The sequence below is a fragment of the Pseudophryne corroboree genome, chromosome 1, assembly GCF_028390025.1.
Source record: "Pseudophryne corroboree isolate aPseCor3 chromosome 1, aPseCor3.hap2, whole genome shotgun sequence".
Taxonomy (NCBI): Eukaryota; Metazoa; Chordata; class Amphibia; order Anura; family Myobatrachidae; genus Pseudophryne; species Pseudophryne corroboree.
In genome coordinates this window covers 796,420,153-796,446,944 of record NC_086444.1, presented here as the reverse complement: position 1 = coordinate 796,446,944, position 26,792 = coordinate 796,420,153, and the positions used below count along the sequence as shown (strand labels likewise).

At 44.3% G+C, this 26,792-nt stretch overlaps 1 protein-coding gene across 5 annotated transcripts in view; it reads left to right on the top strand.

Annotated features, from left to right (window-relative positions):
• Window positions 1–670: 670 nt before the first annotated feature.
• Window positions 671–26,792, top strand: part of CASP6 (caspase 6) — a 52,613-nt gene continuing 26,491 nt past the window's right edge. Inside the window, exons 1-4 of one of the 5 annotated variants that reach the window (XM_063918707.1) lie at window positions 671–943; window positions 8,335–8,373; window positions 11,732–11,774; window positions 25,281–25,430. In XM_063918707.1, the coding sequence (XP_063774777.1) occupies window positions 913–943; window positions 8,335–8,373; window positions 11,732–11,774; window positions 25,281–25,430 (263 nt within the window). In that variant the 5' untranslated portion in view covers window positions 671–912. Of the gene's footprint in view, window positions 944–1,061; window positions 1,090–1,123; window positions 1,146–6,699; window positions 6,778–8,334; window positions 8,374–11,731; window positions 11,775–25,280; window positions 25,431–26,792 lie in introns of those variants that run through there. The other 4 variants (XM_063918717.1, XM_063918744.1, XM_063918735.1 and 1 more) reach the window with 4 other exon arrangements.

The following is a 26,792-nucleotide window of genomic DNA, read 5'->3' as shown; positions in this document are numbered from 1 at the left end:
CCTCACCGCCTCCCTGGTGACAGCTGTCATAGGAACTCTCCTGGACATGACACCACCCGGATGAGGATAAGCACTACAAGCTCCAGAATGACAGTTCGCTGCAGGGAGCAGGTCCTGTCAGATGTTATGGGGTCTGGACCATTCCAGTGTTTCCCCAGTCCCAGTCCAGAAGCAGAGAATTTTGTACCTGGCAGAAAGAGTCATGTTGGAGGGTCAGCAGTACACCCCCTGCATATTCCATTAAATTCCAAAAAAATACATTACTCCCTTCTTCTTACCACCAAAACACCGTACATCTACTACTACCATTACTGGATACTCCATCTTGGTTTTTTTTTTGATGGAGAGAACTTGTCTGCTTCTAGGCAGCAAGTGAAAACCGATTTTTAAAAAGAATGTGCTTGAATACAGTATAAATGTGCATGTATATTATTTTTAATGTAGCCCTTAGATGCCTTCCACTGTCATAAACTTTGCAGATGCAGATAGGTTTTCAGGAACTTCTTACTAGGTGTGTTACACCCTGCAGTCTGAGCTGCTGTAAGTAATCTAGTAAAGGGTGAAGGGACATCCACAGTATTTGCATGATAAAAATAATGCTCTGGAACAACAGCGGTGTATCTGTAGCTTAAGATTCAGAAAGCTGCTGAAGTTACTATGGGACAATCCAGTCTGTGAGGAAAGGAAGAAGGGGGAGAGCACGAGAGCAGCAGGCAGGGTGGAGAGCTGAGCCCGCTGGGTGGAGACTGCTGTTTACAGGAAGTAATAGTAACAAAAGAACCCTCACTCACCTGCTGCCACAGCCCATCGGGGAACCCAGGTACTAGTGTGCTGCTATTACACACTCTCCGAGCATTATATTGTACATCCCTGCTGCACCGGGAGAACGGGAAGAAAGCTCGACTGGTTACCATGGCAAGCCAATCAACAGGTGTGTTTGATGGTAAGCGGGTAACAGGCTATGGTTTAAAGAGCACGGAATTATTAGCTAACAGGTAGATGTACTATAAATGCATGTACTGTAGCAGTGGCTGCATTGCTTTCATATCAACTGAGGGGGGGACAACAGTGAGAGTGCAGAATGTGCCGGTGAGAGTGCAGAGTGTGCCGGTGTGTAGTAAGTAACGGGTACCCCGTAATGTAAGGTCAGTGGTATTATGTGAGTCTGGAATATACTGTAAAAAGTATGTTGTCAGTAACCGTAGGCTGTCACAGCAGTTCCATTTCCCATATAGGGCAGCCAGGAAATGCATTGTTAAATGTATTCCTTTTTTTTTTTCCCTCTCTCTTTTCATGCTTTGTTTTCTTACTTTTACCAGCCACTTGCATTTGCCAGTATTTGGTAGAGGGCATTGGAAATAGGTGTGTGCATTTACAGTGGAGGTTCAGATTACCTCCCTAAAGAGAGTGTCAACAACAGTACGTATTCCCCAGTAGCCGTTGTACAGGTGATGATTTACAACCTAATGTTGCAATATGTTTTCTAGATATCTATTCACTTTCTCTCTTTCACCACATTTATTTATTTACTTATTTTTAGAAACTTTGATTTAATTAGTTGTTTTATTCATTTTCTACCTTGGCATGAGCTGTTATTCTTTTATGCATCCAGAATGCAGATTGGCTGAGCGATGTGTTTCTCCATTATTTTTGTACATATAATATATAATATAAATAATGAAAAGAAAAAAGGAAAAATTACAGGAACAATTTAAATGTGATGATTTATATGTAGGCTATGTACAGTACTACTACAGTAAAATATATCAGTCTGTAGGAACAGAACTTCTTTATTTTATTTTAGTTTTTTTTGCTATGGCAATATGGAGAGAATAGTTACATTATTACATACATCAACTACAGTTAATAAATATGCCTTGTTTTGAGAAACCTGTCCTGTGACCAGAAGTTTGTGGGCCCCAAAGCAACATTTAAATGTGCCTCTGCGCCAATGCACCATTACATATAGATAATTACCTCTCTGCAATGTTGTTAATTTTATGCCCCACATTACTGCCCTAGTTAACATTATACCAATGCCATGGTACATATTGTACCACACAGTGCTTCTGCCCGGTTCACATTGTGCCATACAGTGCTTCTGGTTCACATTGTGCCACACAGTGTCCCATTATTCCACATTGTATGGCTGGAAGTTCATAGTATGTTCCATTGTAGTAATCCAAATTATCAATATGCCACATTGTAGTGATCCAAGTTCATAGTATGCCAAAATGTTGTGCTCCCAGTTCATATTATGACACAGTATAGTGCTCCCAGTTCAGATTATGCAATATAACAGTGTCCACAGTTAAGGTTATGCCACACCATACTGCCTAAAGTTTACATTAGTGTCTCCAATTCAGATTATGCAAAATTACAGTGTCCCCAGTGCATTATAGTATCCACTAAATATAGCCCCCTTACCATTACAACATCACTACACAGCAAGCAGAGATCATATCCATTGACTTCTTGTCTCCATTTATTTGCCAGTGGCAAGGCTTCAAGTGCTCCACCCTTATTGGTACACAATGGGATCCCCCACATATTGCCTGTACACTGGCTCTCTCTGCACCCACCCGATCCCGCCGGCTCCTTTCCGGCAGCACCACAGACTCATCAACTGCAAAGCCCTTCCACTCAGGGGCATAAATTCATACCAGGTGTCCGGAGGTGAAATGACGGTGCCCCCCATTTCACCACCAATAGCCATATCCAATTAAAGGGGGGGGGGGGGGGCGAGTGTTCTATACCCCGAGCCCCCCTCTGTCATGGACCTGGGGCAGAAAGTGTTAAAGGGCCTATAATTAGAAGCGGAGGAGCTGTGGCCAGTGCTGTGTTAGTACGTACTGATTATTGAGGCATATCTACAGCTGTTATAGACACACACACACACACTCTCTCTCTCTCTCTCTCTCTCTCTCTCTCTCTCTCTCTCTCTCTCTCTCTCTCTCTCTCTCTCTCACCAGTTGCTCCCCACACTGCGGACACCACTGCCACTCCTGGACAGGGCAAGGGAAGTAGGGTTGGCTGGTTTGTTTGTTGAGCATGCAGAAGCCAGCAGCCAGGGTGCCAGGGGTTGAGCACACTTCCAGCAAACCCGCCTTCCCTTTCTCTGTTTGTTTCAGGGCGTGGGAGCCAGGCAGTCAGGGTGTAAGGGGTCGCGCACAGCTGCTGCAAGTGGCTGGAGTACAGTGATGGAAGTGCACCAGAGGCAATGGAGAAGGTGCCACCTTTACTTCTGGAGTCCGACGGCTACCAACTTCATTGTCTCTGGTACTTCCGCCACTGCTTCTGTCTGCTCACCTTCTAGCCCAGTGAGTGTCTCAATCTTTCCCTTGGCCAGAGTGGAGCTTATCAGTGCTCGGCTTCCCCAATCTTCCAGCCCAGGCTGCTGCCTGGTGAACGGTAGAGGACATCAGCTCCAGCAGAAAGAAGATCTCATCCAAGGGTATGATCTTCTCCAATCATGACCCCCGGGTCCTGACCGGTAACTCACTGGTGCCCAGTTCTTTCCTGGCCCTCTCTTGTGCGCGCGCGCTTTGCCTGTCGCTGATAGATGGCACAGGAACCACCCCCAGTGTCCCTACTGCCCCCCCTCCCCAGTGTACCCCACACATGCTAACTGTCGTGTCTATATCTGGGGCAACCTAAGGTGTGGGAGCCCCCACCAATAAAACTGATGCCCCCATCCCTGTAATATTATTGCTATTATATAGGGGCATAGTAGTAGTGGCTATGGTAGGAGGGGATCAATTTATTGGTGGTGGGGGTCCCCACTACTTGGTTGCCCGATGCCCCCACAAGCCTAATATGACTTTGATTGGTGGTGGTTGTGGGTGGCTGTAGGCTGAAGTTTTGCCTATGGTACTGAGAAACCTTGCTCCGGGCCTGGGTAGACTAAAATTCGTAATGTACCTCCAGCAACAGAATATGTGTACTTAGGGGGGAATTCAATTGCCGACAACGGGGGGGGGGGGTCCCTGCGGTTGCTGCGGTGTTTAAAATGACAGCAGTGGCAGCCTGACTTGCACCCTTCACCCTGATGATTTGCTCACCTATTCACTCAAAAAGTGCTCACTACCCTATGGGGTAGCAAACACGTTTGAGTGAGATCCCGCCACCGTAACGTGTGGTGAGTGTCATGCAGATTCGGCCGGGCAATTCCGTTCGGCATCAGTTGATTTTCCCCTATAAGCTTTTTAACTGTATTTTGCAACCAGGATGTAGATTTTTTTTAATCTGAACAATTCTACCGCGTATGTTTTGTCAAGTTATCACGAGTAGCAGTCTTGAGACAGTTCCGGTGCATTGTGGGACGAAACGCGTTGATAGCCACCTAACTACCTGCATCGGATGTGCCGTGGGCTATACAGAATACGCTGCTACCTGTTACTGCTACGGTGACCGTGGAAACCTACCAACCTCACCACCGGAGAAAAGAGAGGAGATTACGGAGCACCCGTAGTGGTAAATAGACCCAGCCTCATCTCCCCCTCTTGTCAGTGTGCCATCTCGATCCGGAGCGGTGACGTCTTCACCACCGGAGAAAGAGGGGAGATTACAGAACATCTTATTATCACCACCGCTAACAGCGGGTTAGATGCCAGCACCAGCGGCAGTTGGAGTAAGGCGAGGTTACGATACAAACGAGGAGGAAATCTAACATTGCCCAGTGAGGGTAAGACTGACACGGTCACAAGTTTAATACAATAGCCGGGACACCGGATTTGTTTTAGTTATAAAGGAACATAAACTATTTCACATTATCAAGCCCATGGACACTGTATGTTTCTAAATACCTATTGCTGCAAGTATCAACCATACTAGTAACAATTATAAAGTGATTGTTACATTGTTTCCACTTATATTTATTCACCAGCAATCTCAGCAGTTCATTCATTTTATGCTTAAATTGTGTTAAGTATTTTTAAAATAGTTAGAGACATGTTTATGTGCTTTTTAATAAAATCAACTGTATGTTTGTCTAAAGCAGAGGTCTCCTAGCATTTGTATATGTGCAGTTTATGATACCGTTGGTATCAAACAATTATACATTTTTATCCCAAGCGCAATGCGTTTTTTTGTATTTTTTATGTAATTGCTTGAGACCATAAACCAGTCTCCAAGCATTTGCAGCTGGGAGAATTGTCATATAATTGATTTTTCCAAATTGATGATAAATAGCGCCGGGAGGTGGTTTTAGCAACCACCAACATTGTTGAAGCTATTACGAGTAAGCTAAATTCTAAACTGTCAGTACACTTCTGAAGTAGGGTTTAGTTTGCCTTTATTTATTTTTCCTAATACATGTTTAGAATTTGCATATGGATTTAAAGATTATTTTGCAGAAATGTTTTTTTTTTTCTTTTATTCGTATATCTGTGTTTATTGTAAATAATAACTTCTAATGCTACAGTTCTGTACTAAACTAGGATGATGATAATAATGGATATTCAGTTGTTTATCGATACCAATAAAATATCTAGAAGATAATATCTGGAATCTGATTGGTTGCTATGGGCAACATCCCATCTTAAATAGAACTCCTGTCTTAGTAAATTTACCCCTTAATTTCCAGTAACGATTGTATTCTTCTTCTTAATATGCAAGTTTACCTAATGAATACTGATGACGTGAGAAATCACCAATTATAAGCTATGAAAGCTGACTCTTTATCGAGACGTAGCGTTTATATGTATATTAGCATATGGCAAATACAACCCCAAGGATCTACCCTACTTCTGTATCTACCCTGCCTCTGATTCATGCATTCTACTGAATACTGATTCCAAATCCCAACTGTAATACCGTTCAGAGAATTGTTCCCTGTACAACTGTTGTACAGTTTCACTTCATCAATGCATAAGGCAAAAGCAGTCTTCATTACTTCTTTTATATCATAATGTAAACCTGTAAACCAAATAGACATTGTTTGTTTTGGACCAAGATACATACATATTTATTTTAGAATATACAGGGTCTGTCCGGAAAGTAATGAGACTAAATCCGGGAAAAGAGTATAGTTTCTCAACTTGTGGAGCTTTCAACTCAAGGGGTACGTCCACAATTTGTCGTTTTACGTAACCTAGACTTCTAAATCTAAGTTCTCCTTGCCACTTTTCACTGCATTCTCTGTCCCCCTGAGCTCCTTCCACAGTTCTCCCTCACAGTCGTTGACACTGACAGATACTTAAATGACACTGTTTCCTTCATTTAATAAGATATCTCCTTATGCCAGACCCCACACACCCTCTCACAAATGCCTCTGCCTACCCTTACTTCATTGCCACAGTAACTGAGGATTTAATCTATACAATAATTACATTACTTGCCATATAATGCATGAGTACATATACCACCTCAAACTTTTTTCTTCCCAATATCTCTGCTCCATCTACCCCACCGCTTTCACCTCTCCAACATGTATCTTTTAAATGGAAGTTTCTTATCCTCCTTTAAACACATACTAGTTTCACCAATCCTAAAGAAACCACCCTTGACCCAGACTTTCTTTCCAAATATTCCCTTTTTCTTTACTCTCCTTTGTCTCCAAATTATGATTTCTGACAGCAAAGTCTATACTTTATTACACTCATTATTGATGTTGATTGTGCTGTTCTTCTGCACACCCTTCATTCCATTGGCAATCAGGACATCATTATTTTCTTTATTCACTTGTCTACCTATCCAGCTGCTCCTTCGGTGTCTCTACCTCTGGCACATCTTCTGCTCCAGTCCCATTGTCTGAGTATCACAAGTCTCTGTTCTCAGGTATTTGCTTTAATTCACTGTACACTTGTTATCTTGGTGAACTACTGTAATTCAGCTCCCAGTACCATCTATATGTTGACAATACCCAAATCTACATCTCCTCTCCTGACTTCTCTAATTCTTTACTATTTCTTGTAAGCAATTGCCTCTCTGCTAGGGGTGGTCTTCAGTTTGTCGGCTGTCGGGATCCCGGCGTACAGTATACCAGCGCTGGAATCCCGACAGCCGGCATACCGACACTTTATCTCCCTCTTGGGTGTCCACGACCCCCCTGGAGGGAGAATAAATAGCGAGCATGGTGAGCGCAGCGAGTCCACAAGGGGCTCGTTTGCGCTCGCCACGCTGTCGGTATGCCGGCGGTCGGGATTCCGGCGCCAGTATGCTGGTCGCCAGAAGCCCGGCCGCCGGCATACCATACTACACCCTCTGCTACATCCACATCCCTGAATGCAACCTACAGCTCAACATGTCCAAAATGGAGCTTATTATCCTACCTTGTTCCAAAGGAGCCACCTCCGCTCAAATCTCCCTCCCCGCCACCACCACCACAATTTATTCCTTCTCCCATGGCTGGTGTCACACTTGACTTGTCCTTTATTTCCCACACTCCGTCCCTTCCCTTGTCGTGTCATCTCCATCTTTAAAATATTGTTAGAATTCTAACTTTTTATCCCTAAGATGTAACCATCTTTAGTCCATTCTCGAATCATGTCCTGACTCAACTACTGAAAACTCCTTAAATCTGGCATTTACAGTTTCAGACTGTCTGAAAATACAGCTTCCTCAGTACACCACTGATAACCTATGATCCTGCCTACAAGATTCTCCTGTGCTGCTTCACCCCTATGGATTTTCCTACGCCAAATCAGACTCACCCCTCCCCTCAGCAGCCTTCAAATGATGTTGAATTACTCTGTGAAAACCCATTTCTTTTACAGCTGTCCGGACACTAACCTATGCTGTTCACATTGCTACACTCTGACCCTGAGCCACACTTGATCCTCTTGTTTCAGTTGAGACCTTTTCTCACTTGGGGGCAGATGTATTAAACCTTGGAGAGTGATAAAGTGGAGAGACGTAATTTGGCCCAGATTTATCAAGCCTTGGAAAGTGATAAATTGCACGGTGATAAAGTACCAACTAAACAGCTCCTAACTGCCATGTCACTGGCTGTGTTTGAAAAATGACAGGAGTTGATTGGTTGGTACTTTTTCACTGTGCAGTTTATCACTTTCCAAGACTTGATAAATCTGGGAGTCAAAGTATCAACCAATCAGCTGCTTACTACCATTTTTCAAACACAGCCTGTAGCATGACAGGTTGGTTGGTACTTTATCTGTGTCCACTTTATCACTCTCTAGGGCTTAGTACATCTCCCGTAAATCATAAAACTCTATCATGAGCAACAGAGTCCTTCCTTTGATGCTTTGTATACTTTTTTTTTTTTGTCAATGGTTAAATTATGATCTAGTTTTCCCACTTTGTGATGCCTTACAAGGCATTAATAATAATCTCTAAGAGTACAAGTATATTATAAGTCTTTGCTGTATATTACAGGTCAGCAGGAAACCGATAGCAGAATACCAAAGAATAAAGGTAAAATGCTCTTGTTTGTTGCTTTTATTTATATAACTCTTAAGAATGTGTGTGTGCGTTGTCTATTATTGACTAATCTACTGTGTGTGTGTCTATATTTCTGCTAAAAAATGCTCTAAAACTGCCTCTGATTTTCACACAAGCCCTAAAAGCAGATGGAGAACCAAATCATACAAATGAGACAAAAAAAAAATAGATGTGCTCATTTTCTTTATTGAGGAAAATGATCCAATATCACATATCTGTGAGTGGCAAAAGTATGTGAACCTTTGCTTTCAATATCTGGTATGACCCCCTTGTGCAGCAATAACTGCATGTTTATGTTTTCAGTAATTGTTGATTAGTCCTTAACATTGGCTTGAAGGAACATTACCCCATTCCTCTGTACAAAACAGCTTCAACTTTGTTATGTTGGTGGGTTTCCTCACGAACTGCTCACTTCAGGTCCTTTCACAACATTTAGATTGATTTAAGGTGACGACTTGGCTATTCCCAAACTTTTAATTTTATTCTTCTTTAACCATTCTTTGGTTTAATGACTTGTGTGCTTTGGGTCGTTGTCTTGCTGCAAGACCCGCCTTTTCTTGAGATGCACCTCATGGACAGATGTTCTGACATAGAATATCTGACTAGAATATCCTGGTATAATTCAGAATTCATTGTCCCATCAATGATGGCAAGTCATCCTAGGCTAGATGCAGCAAAACAGATGGTACAGTATGAGGTTTTGATGCTGGAATGCAGTGTTCTTTCTCCAAACATAACACTTCTCATTTAAACCAATAAGCTCTATTTTGGACTCATTTGTCCACAAAACACTGTTCCAGTAGTCTTTTGGCTGTCCATATGATCTTTAGCAAACTGCAGATGGGCAGCAATGTTTTCTCTGGAGAGTAGCAGCTTTCTCTTTGCAATTCTGCCATGCACACCATTGTTGTTCAATGTCCTCATTGACATTAACATTAGCTAATCTGAAAAAGACCTTCAGTTGCTTCGAGATTACCTTGGGTTCCTTTGTGACCTTGCAAACTATTAGACGCCTTGCTCTTGGCGTGATCTTTGTTGGTCGACCACTCCTGGGAAGGGTAATAATGGTCCGTAATTTCTTCCAATTGTACACAATCTATCTGACTCCTTATTGGTGGAGTCCAAACAGAATTTTGATGGATCCTAGAGGCAAGAACAGGGGGTTAGGGTTAGACTGTGGGGGCTGGTAGGGTTGGGGTTCGGGGGAGGGGGGTTAACGTTAGGCTGCAGGAGGGGGAGGTTAGGAGTAGAGATAGAGGTAGAGTAAAAATTCTTACTGGGATCCATTGGAATTCTGGTACAGGTTGAGTATCCCTTATCCAAAATGCTTGGCCCAGAAGTATTTTCGATATCGGATTTTTTCATATTTTGGAATAATTGCATACCATAATGAGATATCATTGGGATGGGACCTAAGTCTAAGCACAGAATGCATTTATGTTTCATATATACCTTATACACACAGCCTGAAGGTCATTTAATACAATATTTTTAATAACTTTGTGTTTGCTGTGGGTATTTACTTTTGTTCCCTGTAAAGGCCCTAACCCCAAACCAGCAGAACATTATGAATAAGCATTCAATAACCTGTAATTGGGATTCTGCGGTCTGTAGTATACGGTGGTCCATAATGCCGTAATCTTAATTACACGGTGGTCGCTAATGCTGTCTGTAGTATGTGGGGATCACTAATGCTGTCTGTAGTATGTGGGGGGGGTCACTAACACTATCTGTAGTATTTTGTGGTAACTAATGTATGTGGTATATGTAGGTCACTAATCCTGTCTGCAGTGCATTGCTGTCATTAATACTGTCTGTATTATATGTAGGTCATATAGGTAAGGAGTAACTGCTATCCACAGGAATGGGGGAGCGCAGGTACGAGTTGCTGGCTGGGGGTGCCCAAAGAATATTGTTGCACCTTGGCCCGCCACTTACTAGTTCCGGCATTGGGCAACAACTTACTGTGTCACTATCAGTAGATAACCATTCAAAGGCTGCTATTGAGCAACTTTTGATAACCAATTCACCAACATAATCATTCTTTTTAACATTTCTTGTTCTGGCAGGATAATTCTCACTTTGATTTTCGTAAGTTATCTGTGACATTCTCAAACTGTGGGTCAGGTTTATCAAAGCGTGGAGAGAGATAAAGTACCAACCGATCCGCTTTCTAACTACCATATTACAGGCTGCGTTTGAAAAATGAGTTAGGAGCTTATTGGTTTGCACTTTCTCTCCCCACTTTATCTCTGTCCAAGCTTTTATAAATATGTAGCAAAATTCCAAGCATGCTTCCCTACTTTATGGATTTCCTCCCTTCAATTTACAAGAAGATTGTGTGGGATCCGGGAGAATGGTCTACCCTCTGTTAATGCGTGAGGAAATCCTAAAATTTGTGAGTCTGTAGGTACACATCAGTTGTGCACGCAGGGGAAGTTTAAGTGTCCAGCATTGCCCTCCTGATGGACTGTCTCTGCACTGGCCACCCGGGACCCCACACCATAACAATGTAATACCACAGTTAGTGGTTCTATGGCAAAGGACCCTTAAAAACAACAAAATGTAGATAAACATAATAAACACTTGTACACTGAAAATCAGATACAGTTAACACATACTCTGCATGCTTAAGGTTATAAGTTATCACTTTCACAGTGTGTTCATTATTTGATAATGTACTCAAAGTCCAATTCCTGAACTTGGATCTTCTCAATGCATTAGAGGGAGATGTATCAAGCCTTGGAGATAGAGTGGAGAAGTTGCCCATAGCTACCAGTCAGCTGCTATCATTTATCTAGCACAGTATATAAAATGACAGTTGCTTTGGCAGCTTCTCCTCTTTATCTCTCTCCAAGGCTTGTTACATCTCCCCCACAGTGAGCAAATTGTATCACTTTTATAACATACTGCATATGAGTACTTGTTTGTTTGTGTATGTCTGCAATCAGCAGTTTAGTGTGGCCACATGGTAAACACACAGTATGCAGTAGCACATGAGGGGTGGACATTGTGTTTACTGGACTAGCAATAGACATGATTATAGAGTCTCTCTCTATTCAGGAAGAAAATTGACTTTGCTGAGGAACTTCATGACCAATATTCATAAAGTACTGGTGTCCAGGGAATTGATGGGCTACAGTCTAATATTTATTCAGTCCACAAAATGGCTGACACTTATGACAGTAATCTCCTAGAAATATATCTCGAATCTACAACGCCTGCAACATACATTTTACAATACATAAAAATAATGTAACAAGTGAATAAGTTAAAATTATTCTATCTTGTATGTCTGTTGTTCTTAACTATTTTTATTTTAATATCCTAGATGGGGATGCAAATATCACAGAGACGGATAGTTTGCTTTCAATGTAAGTGGTCACAAAATACAGATTAGTCATAGGTTAAGTAGTCTGCTAGCAAACAAACATGTTTATATTTTACAGGGCAGTAACTAATATGAGTAGTGAATGCTTTACATCAGTGTTTCCCAATTCCAGTCCTCATACTTTGTTTTCTGTCCGCCAGGCCAGGCTATTTACATCTTTAGGTACCACCCCCATTGTGGCAAAATTCTGTGACTTGCAGGTCCATGGGGAGGGAGGGAGACTAAAGTTATAGGATTCTCATTGACCTGCGTCATATTAGCCCCACCCCCTCCCTATTGACCCACTATTCTCTGTATTATTCTACCAGACCTGCCCACTTCACTAGGAAGTTGGCCGCAGTGCAGGAGATCCGCCCCCTCTCCACCCAAAAAGTCTTGAATCCCCTGGACCTGAAGTAGGTGGTATGCAGTGCATGTGTTACACATTTCTATATATAATTATTTCACAGAAAGGGTAGTGGATAAGTGGAATAGCCTCCCATCAGAGGTGGTAGAGGCTAAGACTGTAGAGCAATTTAAACATGCTTGGGATAGGCATATGAATATCCTTACAAAGAATTAAGGTTCAAAAAGGGTAGCGATTACTTAAAGGATAAAAAAAAAAAAAGGGGCAGACTAGATGGGCCAAGTGGTTCTTATCTGCCGTCAAATTCTATGTTTCTATGTTTCTATCTCCTCAGTATCACAATTAAAATAATTAAGCTCCACCTGAGGGTATTTAAAAATGTCAGCCCATCATGCATTCACCTGTGCATCAAATAGGAGATCTGGAAAACATGCACTGTTTTAGGATTCCTGAGGACTGGAATTGGAAAACACTGTTTTACATCCACATACAGACTATAACTGCTCCAGGATCCTATATTTGAAAATTTTGACTCTCGCAGTTCTAAGTTTTGAAGTACATATGGAAAATAATGTATGCCCTCTTCCTACCCTGCAAGATATACTGGGTAAAGATGCAGAGTTGTGAGCAAAGCAGAAAAAAAAAAAACGTTTGTCTCTTGGCAAACCATGTTAAACTGCAGAGAGATAAATGACTGTAAAAATAAAGTTGTCCATTATTTGTGGTCTACATGTAAAAACATGAAATCACTCCGTTGTTAAAACTGGATTTTCCTCTTTTTCTGAAACTCGGAGAGACACAATAGTGCAAGATGTGATGACAAATGGGAAGGCAAAGAATGCATTATTGGTTCCACTCGCATAGAGACAGAAGAATCAGCGCATCTCACCCTCATAGGGTTAATAACCCGAAACAAGGATTATATCACTGACTAGGGCTTAAAGAAAATAAATATAGTGCAATACCGCTTCATAAAAAAAAAAAGATATTTAATAAACAAATGCACTCACATAGAAAAACAAACATAGAGCATATATCACCAATTCAATGGTTAATCCCACTGGAAGCCACGCCTGCCCAAAAAGACCTGGGGGGAAATGTAATTGGTTGTGAGAATCAGAAAGTGAGAGATTTTGGTCAAATTCTCCTGTTTTTTTAAGTGGCAATCATTTATATGGGAAAACCAGGCTGATTTTGCCATGTAAATGATTGCCACTTTAAAAAAACAGGAGAATTTGACCAAAATCTTTCACTTTCTGATTCTCACACCCTATTACATTTCTCCCCTGGAGTCCTAAAGAAGCCTGATGTTAATCCTCGGCTCCGGATACTGGGACGGCAAAGAAGTCAGTCAAAAGGCACTCCTGGTCGTTAGCGGCTGCGGAATCCAATGAGCAAAAAGTCCCTTTTGCTTAAATGCGTTTTCGGATCGGTATCCTTCATCAGAAGCATGAAACATTGTTGCACCTGGGCATCCCCAATATACCCAGACTAATCGAGACTGCAAGAGTACACTCCTGCGGTACTGCGTGAACTTTGTCTCCGGAAGTGACGTACATGCATTCCACGGTCACCTCCAGACTTCCTGTTTGCATTCCACGGCCCGCAATTCACATTTCTTCCATAGGGTACATCGCAGTCTTTGTTTACAGCCCAGGGATTTTTATATTGAGTCAGACAAGTTTCTTAATCACTCCATAGCAAAGTCCAAGCATAAAAAACAAATAATAACATAATCAGAAATAAAATCAATATACAATTAACAGACATGATTGTGAGCATAAATTCAATAAAATTTATTTCAAAGACATAAAATACAATGTATTCAAAACACAGTTATTAAAACAATACACATATATTTACAATAAGAAGGCTTTAGAGAAAAAATAGAAGAGGCTCCACCTTAAAAAATAATTTATTAAAATTGCAGGAACTACATGAGTTCAAAGTCACTATTCAAACAAAGTGGCAACAAAGTGCCCAATTTGTAGATCCAGCGCATCTCTGATTTGGTTAAAAAAATATCAACATCTTTGTTGCGCCATGTGGGCTTATTTATTGAATCCCCCCAAAAGACCTGATGCCACTTGGACTGCAGCCATGCATCTCTTTAAAATGAGCTGAGCGTGAGTGAGAGTCTAAACGCTTTTTTAATGTTGTAAAGGTGCTCAGAGAGTCTCACCTTGAGGCATCGAGTCGTCTTACCCATATATGCAAGGCCGCACTGGCATTCTAGGGCATATACTAACTTTTTTCAAATTGCAAGTTATAAACTCATTGAAGTCATACTTAGTGTCTTTCACTGTAAAATCTTTTTTTTTACTGGTGCCTTTTGTAGCTTTGCACATGTTGCACATAGTGCACCAATGAAGGGCCTAATTCAGACCTGATCGCTGCTGTGCATTTTCGCACAGCAGCCGATCAGGTCTGAACTGCGCTGGCACCACAGTGCACCGACGCATGCCATCAGCCCTGCGATCGCCTCTGCCTGATTGACAGGCAGAGGTGTTTGCTGGGCGGGAGGGGGCAGGCTTGGCCGCCGTTTTAGGGGCGTGGTCAGGGCAAAGTAGGTGTACCCCCACTGTACAGGGGGCGGGCTGCGGTGGCTGCGTGATGTAACAAGCAGCCGCTGCGACCTGGACAGTGACGAGTAGCTCCCTGCCAGCGCTCAGAAGCTGTGCTGGTAGGGAGCTACTCTTCAAGTACAAAAGCATCGCCACTGTGTGATGCTTTTGTACTTGTGCAAGGAGGGGGGGGGGGGGCAGGGCCTGACGTGCGGGGCAGACTAGTCCCGTGCTGGGCGTCCCCCCGCATGTCTGTGTGACTGATCGTAGATGTGCTAAATTTAGCACTTCTACGATCAGTTCTGAATTAGGCCCGAAATCCCTTGCTTTGTATGATGCTTCTTTTAGAAAGTTCAGTGGAACTATGCTCATGCCTATCCTTTAAGGAACATGCCCTTCTGTATATAATATAGATTACTACCTATAATTGGATCCTTGTGAAGAATTTCCAATGTCTCTTAGGGTGTAGTATGGTATGCCGACTGTCGGTGTCCCGGCGCACAGCATACCGGCGCCGGCATACCGACAGCATGGCGAGCGCAAATGAGCCCCTTGCGGGCTCACTGCACTCGCCACGCTGCGGGCACATGGTCTTTTGCCCTCAAGAGGAAGAAACGGTGTCGGTATTCCGGCGCCGGTATACTGTGCGCCGGGACCCCGACAGCCGGCAAACTGAAGACCACCCGTCGCTTAAACACATATTCGATTTCTCTATATTGAGAATTAAAATCTGATAAAAACGCCCATTGGGTGTCCTCGTTCTTATTTATTTTTTAATTTTTATTTTTATTACTTTAAATAAGATTAGTCCTATCCAAAAGGTCTACTTTTTGACGTGTCTCTCTATAAGAGAGTTCTTATCATATCCCTTTTCTAGAAAACAATTAATCATTTCACTAGTCTCTATATTGTATACCTCGGTTTCTGTGCAATTGCGTATAGAGTGTACAAACTGGCTGTACGGAATACCGTCGAGCCAGTTCATATGGTATTGACTGGTCTTTTCAATGAGACTATTGGAATCTGTAGATTTCCGATATAATCGGGTTTGTAAACTATTATCCTTTAAATAGATGCATAAATCCAAGAAGACAATCTCCTTACAACTCATAGTTACCGTAAGATTAATATTAAAATAATTTGAATTAAGGGATTTGCATAAGGAATTAATTTCTTTCATACTTCTATTCCAAATCAGACAGTATGGCAGGGCGGGTGAGTTGGGGGCGGACCTGGTGCTCTAGCGCCGCTACATTGGTGATTTGCTCTTTATTTGGAATAGAAGTATGGATGAATTGAATTTGTTCTGCGAATCCCTTAATACAAATAATTTTAATGTTAATCTTACAGTAACTATGAGTATTGCACTATATTTATCTTCAAGCCCTAGTGTTATGAAGGTATGATCCTTGTTTCGGGGGTATTAAACCTATGAGGGAGAGATGCTCTGATTCTTCTGTCTCTATGTGAGTGGAACCAATAAAGCATTCTTTGCCTTCCCATTTGTCATCACGTCTTGCACTATTGTGTCTCTCTCTGAGTTTCAGAAAAAGAGGAAAATCCAGTTTTAACAACGGAGTGATTTTATGGTTTTAAAGGGAAACTACTATTCCCATTTATTCACTGTGTAAGCTAATTTTTTAAAGAAGTTTTGTATTCACGGTAGTGCCACATGCGGCCACTCCTATTGTTCTGTATTGTTGCACTTAGGGGTTTGGTGAAGGCTCCATTTGTGACCTCACGGGCAGCCACTGTTAATTGTGAGTGCAGTTGAGATTATTTATTTTATATACATGTAAAAACATTTAAAAAAAAAAGAAAGAAAGAAATGCGGAACAATCTTGCGGTAAACTGTATACTGCGCATGAACCATAAAATGAAATCAATGAATGGATAGAGTTCACAAGTACGTATGAAGCAGTCTTTTGGTGAAATGGGTGTTTGTGGGCAGTAACAGAATGACGGCCATGTGGATGCACATACAGTAGCTGATCATTAGACAAATTGCTCCTAGCGCAGCCGCAGATGGGATGCCTGTTTCTGATGGGTGTATTGCACCCAGCGTGGTGTGCATGCGAGTGCTGATACGTAGGTTGTCTTGTACGACTCTGAATCAGGCCATTGGCGAATTCACAGGGGGACGAACAGGGTGATCGCTCCCCCGTAACAGAAAGTAATGACCACGCACCCTTTTAGTAAAGCTCTGGGCACTGTGGCACAGTCAGCGCTATCACCCCTCCCCTGTATTCCTGCAACCTTCTATATGACATCCGACCTCTTCCCCCACTGCCTCCAGCTCCGGCTGCCAGTCACTTTATCTCTGCCCCTTATCTGTCCCGATCTCTCCTCCAGTGTCTCCTCTTCCACCCCCCAATCTTGGCTCCCTACAGCAGCTGACGTCTGTGTAACTACAAGTACCAGCCAGCATGACCTGGATTTTCACAATGGTGATGTCTTTCTGTGTGGCTGTGATTTAGCAGAAACCAATTAACAGCTGGTTTTCTTCAGTTACATGCTACACATCTTGTACAGTGCATCCTGAAAGTATTCACAGCCCTTCACTTTTTCCACATTTTGTTATGTTACAGCCTTATTCCAAAATGGAATAAATTAATTTTTTCCCTCCAAATTCTACACACAATAACCCATAATGACAACGTGAAAAAAGTTTTTATTTTAAATTTTTGCAAATTTGTTAAAAATAAAAAACTAAGAAACCACATGTACATAAGTATTCACAGCCTTTGCCATGAAGCTCATATTTGAGCTCAGGTGCATCCTGTTTCCACTCATCATCCTTGAGATGTTCCTACAGCTTAATTTGAGTTAACCTATGGTAAATTCAGTTGATTAGACATGATTTGGAAAGGCACACACCTGTCTATATAAGGTCCCACACTTGACAGTGCATGTCTGAGCACAAACCAAGCACGAAGTCAAAGAAATTGTTTGTAGACCTCCGAGACAGGATTGTCTCAAGGCACAAATCTGGGGAAGGGTACAGAAAAATATCTGCTGCTTTGAAGGTCCCAATGAGCACAGTGGCCTCCATCATCCGTAAATGGAAGAAGTTCGGAACCACCAGGATTCTTCCTAGAGCTAGCTGGCCGGCCGTCTAAACTGAGCGATCAGGGGAGAAGGGCCCTAGTTAGAGAGGTGACCAAGAACCCAACAGTCATCTGTCAGAGCTACAGTATTCCTCTGTGGAAAGAGGAGAACCTTCCAGAAGGACAACCACCTCTGCAACAAACCAGCAATCAGGCCAGACGGAAGCCACTCCTTAGTAAAAAGCACATGGCAGCCCGCCTGGAGTTTGCCAAAATGCACCTGAAGGACTCTCAGACCACGAGAAGCAAAATTCTCTGGTCTGATGAGACAAAGATTGAACTCTTTGGCGTGAATGCCAGGCGTCATGTTTGGAGGAAACCAGGCACTGGTCATCACCAGACCAATACCATCCCTACAGTGAAGCATGGTGGTGGCAGCATCATGCTGTGGGGATGTTTTTCAGCGGCAGCATCTGGGAGACTAGTCAGGATAGAGCAGGGGCGGATTGGGATGGAAAACCAGCACGGGAAATTTATGGAAGGAGCCCTAATGGGGGTGTGGACTGATGGGTGGGGTCTTTTGCGGGGGGGCGGGATCCTTCATAGGGTCAGATTGTATGCAATTGCGGCGTTCCTTGCGTATTTTGCTGCAGTTGTGGGGGCACGTAACCACACACGAAACTGGCCCCACAGACATGTCGGCCTACCAGGAGTCTTCCTGTTGAGCCCAGTGGCCATTCCGCCCCTGGAATAGAGGGAAAGATGAATGCAGCAATGTACAGAGACATCCTGGATGAAAACCTGCTCCAGAGTGCTCTTGATCTCAGACTGGGATGACGGTTCATCTTTCAGCAGGACAACAACCCTAAGCACACAGCCAAGATACCAAAGGAGTGGCTTCAGGACAACTCTGTGAATGTCCTTGAGTGGCTCAGCCAAAGCCCAGACTTGAATCCGATTGAACATCTCTGGAGAAATCTGAAAATGGCTGTGCACCGACGCTTCCCAACCAACCTGATGGAGCTCGAGAGGTGCTGCAAAGAGGAATGGGCGAAACTGCCCAAAGATAGGTGTGCCAAGCTTGTGGCATCATATTCAAAAAGACTTGAGGCTGTAATTGCTGCCAAAGGTGTATCAAGAAAGTATTGAGTAAAGGCTGTGAATACTTATGTACATGTGATTTCTTAGTTTCTCTTACGTCCTAGAGGATGCTGGGGTCCACATTAGTACCATGGAGTATAGACGGGTCCCTTGGGAGCCATGGGCACTTTAAGAGTTTAATAGTGTGGGCTGGCTCCTCCCTCTATGCCCCTCCTACCAGACTCAGTTTAGAAAATGTGACCGGAGGAGCCGGTCACAGCTAAGGGAGCTCCATAGGAGTTTTTCTAGTTTTATTATTTTAAATAGAGTTAGGCACAGGGAGGCTGTTGGCAACAGCCTCCCTGCATCGTTGGACTTAGGGGGGGTGTAGTGTCCAACCCTCTGAGGTTAATGGCCACTATCTCCGCTGACAGGACACTGAGCTCCTGAGGGTGATGATCACTAGCCCCCGAGGCGACTGCTCACTCCAGCAGCATGCCGCCACCCCCTAACAGAGCCAGAAGACGTCGGTGGTGAGTAGATTACCGGCGACCCAACAAGCGGGGAGCCGGTGTGAATGGCGGCATCAGGGTGGGAGCGCAGCGTTAAGGCTGCGCTCCAGAGGGCTCAGCGGTACTACGGTGCAGCGCTGTGATGAGCACCCTGGGCCAGCGCAACACCCTTAAAACTGGTCACTGGGCTATCGGGTAATGTTTTCTACAGCCAGCTGTGTAATTTACCTCAGGCCAGTATAATCATAAAGTGCGGGAAGATGCGCCATGACAGGGGGCGGAGCTTATCCTCTGAGCAGATCCAGCGACTCACCAGCGCCATTTTCTCCCTGCAGATCAGCACACAGAGACGCTGACAGGGAGAGCTGACCCTCCACATATCTCCAGCTATCCTGTGCGGTACCAGGGGGTTATAGCAGTGGGGGGAGAGTTGTTATTCACAATTTTAACTGTGTAGTCTATTAAGGTTGCTCAGTCAGTGCCAGGCTTTTATAATAGAACTGCCTACTGGGGCGCTGTGTGGGTGCTGGCTCCATTAACTCTGTGTCTCTCTGAAGGTACTTGGGGAAACGGTGTCTGACGTTTTCCTGTGTGTGTATGCTACTGTATATAACCCACATTACCATGTCCAGGTACTCTGTCTTGTGCTGCAGAGTATGTATCTTCCCCAGAGGAATCCATTCCATGTACTCAGGAATGTAATACTATGTCTCAGCCTTCTGAATCCGAACCGTTGTGGATGGCTTCACTTAAGGGAATGATATCCCAGATTTCATCTAGGATACCTTACAATGAGACTGAAATGCAGGTTTTGAGAAAATCTGTAGAGGTTTTGTCTGGTTCTGTTCCCACAGCCTGCTCAAACTCCCCAGGTATATGCCTAAGGAAGTGTGCTCTTGCCCAAATTATGCAAGTCGAAACGGATACCGACTCTTATACAGGAGACGGTGAGGGGGATATGCGGGGGAGTGAGGCATCCCTTGCAATGGGGTTGCAGCTCATGATTGAGGCCATTAGGGATGTGTTACAGATTACTGACAAAGCACCTAAGCAGGTCGAGGAGGCTTACTTTACAGACCATAAGAAAGCCTCCCTGACTTTTCCTGCATCTAAGGAATTGAACGCATTATTTGAAAAATCCTGGTAAAACCCGGAAAAAAATAAATAAAAACATTCCAGTTCACAAAGAGGGCTTTTCCCTTTCCTGAGGAGGATAGAAAAAAGTGGGTAAACCCCCCTATAGTAGACGCTTCTGTATCTAGACTGTCTAAAAAGGTGGGTTTACCGGTCCCTGGGTCTACCACTTTGAAAGAACCGGCAGACCGCAAAATTGAGACTATGCTCAAATCCATATACACTGCTTCAGGCGTGGCGTTAAGGCCCACTATTGCCTGTGCATGGATTTTTAAAGCCATAGTAAAGTGGTCAGGCACATTACTAGAGGAATTAGATTCTATGTATAGAAATGACATTGAAATGTTTTTACGTCACATACAGGATTCTGCAGGTTTCATGGTGGAGGCCACGAAGGACCTGGGTCATCTGACGGCAAGGACGTCTTCCATGGCTGTCTCGGCACGGAGGAGACTCTGGCTGCGCCAATGGTCTGCAGACGAGGAATCCAAGAGAAGTGTGGAGAACCTCCCCTTCACAGGTCATGCTCTCTTTGGGGAAGCTTTGGATGCGTGGATCTCCACGGCAACCGCGGGTAAGTCAACCTTTCTTCCCTCAGCCACTCAGACACTGAAGAAATCTTTTTTTGCATCTAACATGCAGTCCTTTCGGACCGCAAAGGTTAAGAAGTCCAAAGTCCCTACCACTTTCTTCAGAGGTGGTCGGGGAAAATCCAGAAAACCTGCACCTGCAGGCTCCCAGGAACAGAAGCCTGGCTCTGTTTCCTCAAAATCCTCAGCATGAAGGTGGACCTCTCAGCCTGGAGAGCGGGCAGGTGGGAGCGAGACTCAGACTTTTCAGTCACGTCTGGGTATCATCTGGCCTGGATCCCTGGGTACAGGATATTGTGTACCAGGGGTACAGACTGGAGTTTCAAGAGCTCCCACCTCACAGATTCTTCAAATCAGACTTACCGGCTTTGCTGACAGAAAGGGATATCCTACAGGAATCCATTCAAAAATTGTAAAGGGCAAATGTCATTGTTCCGGTTCCACCTCATCTGGAAAGCAAGGGTTACTATTCAAACCTATTTGTGGTACCGAAACCGAATGGTTCGGTCAGACCAATTTTGAACCTGAAGTCGTTAAACCCTTATTTGAGGGAATTCAAGTTCAAAATGGAGTCTCTGAGAGTGGTGAGCTCAGGTCTGGAGATGGGGGAATTCCTGGTATCCCTGGATATCAAGGATGCGTACCTTCACATTCCAATCTGTCCTCCTCACCATGCTTATCTAAGATTTTCACTGCTGGACTGTCATTATTAGTTCCAGGCACTGCCATTCGGCCTCTCCACAGCACCGAGGGTGTTCACCAAGGTGATGGCAGAGATGATGGTGCTACTCTGCAGACGGGGAGTGAACATAGTTCCATATCTAGATGTTCTGCTGATAAAGGCGTCGTCCAGGGAGAGGTTGTTTCAGTCCATTGCTCTAACGACTCGACTGCTCAGGGATCATGGATGGATCCTGAATCTTCCAAAGTCACATTTGGAGCCGACGAGGAGATTGTCTTTCCTGGGGATGATCCTCGACACAGAAGTGCAGAGGGTGTTGGAGAAGGCGTTGGTGATACAGTCAATGGTCCGGGATGTCTTGAAGCCTGCCCGGGTATCGGTTCATCAGTGCAGTCGCCTTCTGGGGAAGATGGTTGCCTCCTACGAGGCTCTGCAGTACGGAAGATTTCCTGCGCGGTCCGTCCAACTGGATCTCCTGGACAAGTGGTCGGGATCTCACATGCACCAGAGAATACGGCTGTCACCGAAAGCCAGGATTTCGCTCCTATGGTATCTACAAATGCCTCACCTTCTCGAAGGCCGCAGGTTCGGGATTCAGAACTGGATACTTCTAACCACGGATGCAAGTCTGAGAGGTTGGGGCGCTTTCACCCAAGGGGAAACCTTCCAAGGAAGGTGGTCAAGTCTGGAATCCATTCTTCCAATAAACATTCTGGAACTAAGGGCCGACAACAACGGTCTTCTACAAGCGGCTCATCTTCTGCAAGATCAAGCCATTCAGGTGCAGTCGGACAATGTAACGACGGTGGCATACATAAACCGACAGGGCAGAACGAAGAGCAGGCCTGCAGTGTTGGCGGTAACAAGGATCATCCTTTGGGCAGAAAAGCACGCAGTGGTGCTATCAGCAATCTTCATTCCAGGAGTGGACAACTGGGAAGCGGACTTCCTCAGCAGAAATTATCTCCATCCGGGAGAGTGGGGCCTCCATCCGGGAGAGTGGGGCCTCCATCCGGAGGTGTTCACGGAGGTAACAAATCTTTGGGGTGTACCTCAAATAGACATGATGGCCTCCCACCTTAACAAGAAGCTTCGGAGGTACTGTTCCAGGTCGCGGGAGCCACAGGCAATGGCGGTGGACGCCCTGCTAACTCCGTGGGTGTTCAAGTCCGTGTTCGTGTTCCCTCCACTTCCACTCATCCCAAGAATTCTAAAACTCATAAAGAAAGCAAGAGTTCAGGCGATCCTCATTGCTCTGGACTGGCCAAGAAGAGTGTGGTACGCGGATCTTCTGGAGTTACTGCTGGAAGACCCGAGGCCTCTTCCTCTTCGAAAGGACCTTCTGCAACAGGTGCTTATCAAGACTTACCACAGCTACGTTTGACGGCATGGAGGTTGAACGCCAGATCTTGGCTCAGAAGGGCATTCCGAACAAAGTTATTCCTACACTGATATAGGCTAGGAAAGGAGTGACGTCAAAACATTACCGTCGGATTTGGAAAAAGTACGTGTCTTGGTGTGAATCCAAGAAGTTTCCTACGGTGGAGTTTTAACTTGGACGGTTTTCTCCTCTTCCTACAAGCAGGGGTGGATGTGGGCTTGCGACTGGGCTCCATAAAAGTCCAGATTTCAGTCTTGTCCATCTTCTTCCAGAAGCAATTGGCTGCCCTCCCTGAGGTTCAGACTTTCTTGAAAGGGGTTCTGCACATCTATCCTTCCTTTGTGCCTCCTACGGCACCTTGGGATCTTAACGTGGTGCTGCAGTTCCTGCAATCGAATTGGTTCGAGCCTTTACAGGAGGTTGAGGTCAAGTTTCTCACTTGGAAGACTGTCACACTGTTGGCATTGGCATCTGCTAGACGTGTGTCAGAATTGGGGGCTTTGTCCTGTAAAAGCCCCTACTTAATTTTCCATGAGCAAAGAGCCGAGCTCAGGACGCGTTAGCAGTTTCTTCCAAAGGTTGTGTCGGCTTTTCATACCAACCAACCTATTGTGGTGCCAGTGGCTACTGACTCCTCAATTCCCTCAAAGTCCTTGGTTGTTGTGAGGGCTTTGAAGATATATGTGAAGAGGACTGTGCGTCACAGGAAGTCTGACGCTCTGTTTGTCCTGTATGATCCCAACAAGATTGGGTGTCCTGCTTCTAAGCAGACGATTTCTCGCTGGATCAGGTTTACTATTCAGCATGCTTATTCTACGGCAGGCTTGCCGTGTCCAAAATCTGTTAAGGCCCACTCTACTCGTAAGTTGGGTTCATCCTGGGCGGCTGCCCAGGGCGTCTCGGCTTTACAGCTTTGCCGAGCGGCTACTCGGTCAGGGTCGAACACGTTTGCTAAGTTCTACAAGTTCTACAATTTCTATACTTTGACCTCTGAGGACCTAAAGTTTGGTTAATCGGTTCTGCAGAAGCCTCCACGCTCTCCCTCCCGTTATGGGAGCTTTGGTACATCCTCATGGTACTAATGTGGACCCCAGCATCCTTTAGGACGTAAGAGAAAATAGGATTTTAATTACCGACCGGTAAATCCTTATCTTGTAGTCCGTAGAGGATACTGGGCGCCCGCCCAGCGCTTCGTTTTCCTGCAGTAGTTACTTAGTTCAGTACTGCCTTGTTACTTGGTTAAGTACTGCATTATTACTTGGTTAAGTACTATTGTTCAGCTGTTGCTGGAGTTGTTCAGGCAGGTTAGCCTGGTTTGCCTTGTTGCCTTCTTATGTGTGAGCTGGTGTGAATCTCACCACTATCTGTGTATTTCCTTCTCTCGAAGTTTGTCCGTCTCCTCGCGCACAGTTTCTAGACTGAGTCTGGTAGGAGGGGCATAGAGGGAGGAGCCAGCCCACACTATTAAACTCTTACAGTGCCCATGGCTCCTAAGGGACCTGTCTATACCCCATGGTACTAATGTGGACCCCAGCATCCTCTATGAGAAAAGGATTTACCGGTAGGTAGTTAAAATCCTATTTTTTTATTTTTAATAAATTTGCAAAAATCTCAAAAACACTTTTTTCACGTTGTCATTATGGGGTATTCTGTGTAGTATTTTGACAGGAATAAACAAATTTATTCCAGTTTAGAATATGGCTGTAACATAACAAAATTGTGGAAAAATTGAGTGGGCGCCCAATTGGAACTGACGGAACGCAGTTCCGCCCAGTTCCGGGTCACTTTAACCTCTGTATACAGTATGTGTGTATATACACACAGCGGCCATTTACCAAGTGATTTGTGCCTGCAGTGCAGGGCCGCCAATGTGGGACTCCAGAGGGGTAAGTATACTATATGTGTGCAGGGTGGGCCAATGTGCACTGCACACACTGCACCTACAGATGTTCTCTAAGTGAATGATATTCTGTTTCTCAATAGTTGCTGAAAATGAGAGGAGTAATGTGTAGAGAGGGGAGGAGTCAGTATTAATTCTTAAAACCCCCCCCCCCCCCCCCAAAAAAAAAGTAAATTCTACATCTGCCACCAAATAAGGCCCATTGTGTCTACATTACAGGTGGCTAATAATATTTCATTTATTTACATTTAAGGTCCCAGGCACTGGATCCAGCTGCAGAATACAACATGAAAAATGGACGACGTGGTTTGGCTCTAATCTTCAACCATGAATGGTTCTATTGGCAATTAACACTGCCTGAGCGACGTGGTACTAATGCTGACAAACACAACCTCCACACAAGGTATGGACAGAAGAAGGATGTGCCCTGACAAACCTGTCTCCAGCAACTTTGGATGCATGATTCATCCAGCCTATCAGTGTGCCCTATTTAAACAAGGAACTGCTTACTGCTCATTGGCCAAAAAAAAAATCTCACGCTGAGGATCAGCACCCTAGCTCCTGGTTTGGTATCTGCTACAGTATTGCTTCACAGCATTCTGCTCCAGTGCTATCCAGATAACCTAGGGGGTAATTCAGAGGCGATCGCTGCAACAGCTTTTGTGGAGTGTGCACGTGCACCCAGTGAGATGCGAAAGCATTTCACTGGTGTGACCGCCTCTGCCTGATTGACAGGCAGAGGCGGTCGCAGGGCAGGAGAGGGCGTGCCAACGGCGTTAGAATGCTGTTGAGGGGCGCAGTCCAGAGAATATAGGCGTGTCCAGAGCGTTGCTGGTGCAGGCCGCGGTGGCTGTGAGACGTAACACGCAGCCACTGCGACCCAAAACATGGCTTACTGCTTATTCATCCTGAGAGTGTGAGCATGTTCTCATATTCTGTACAGCCTACTAGGAAGTAGAGACATTGGCATTTCTATAATGGGTGCAATGTGTGCCGTGCACACGGGCCCCTGTGTCTAGGGGGGCCCACACCGCACACATTGCACCCATATTTTAATACTTGCCTCTTTAGAGTCCAGCGTCGGGCTCTGCAGCCACTGCAAAAATCTCAGCCAAATTGGCCACCGTGAATACGCAATACTGATTTTGCTCTTTGGAACATGGTGGGAGCTTTGTTTCTGGAGACTACAGCACCGTACAGAGGAGGGGGCCCACCCGGAGTCTGCACAGAGGACCCCTCCTCTGTTAAAACACCCCTGAGTAGAGATGCGCACTGAACCCCGTGTTTTGGTTCTAATTCTTCGTCTTCACTTGTTTTTGTTTTCATCTGTATTTTTATTTATTTTTAAATGCTAAAATCATGCAATTTGTTCTTACGGTATTATTAACCTCAATAACATTAATTTCCAATCAATTTTTATCATCTCACATCGTTTTTACCAATACTGACCAAAGGCTGCAGTGAGCTGGCTGGTTATTAAGCGACAGACCATCCCAATACTGGAAGTTTGATTGGGCTTGGATTTCTGAGAAACAAGCCACTTATTTTTACTTGTAAGAGCCTCTGGAATATCTCAGACTTCAACCAGGTGATAATTCTGTACATAAACTGACAGAAAGTGGACACAACACACCTGGAAGGTAGAAAGTAATAATATCCAATTGATGCACCATAGATTTAATCATATAATATATAAGAACTCTATAATCCTCCTGACTTTCTTTATCAGCTTTCTTGAAAAGCAAAAGTACAGGGAAGACTTTCC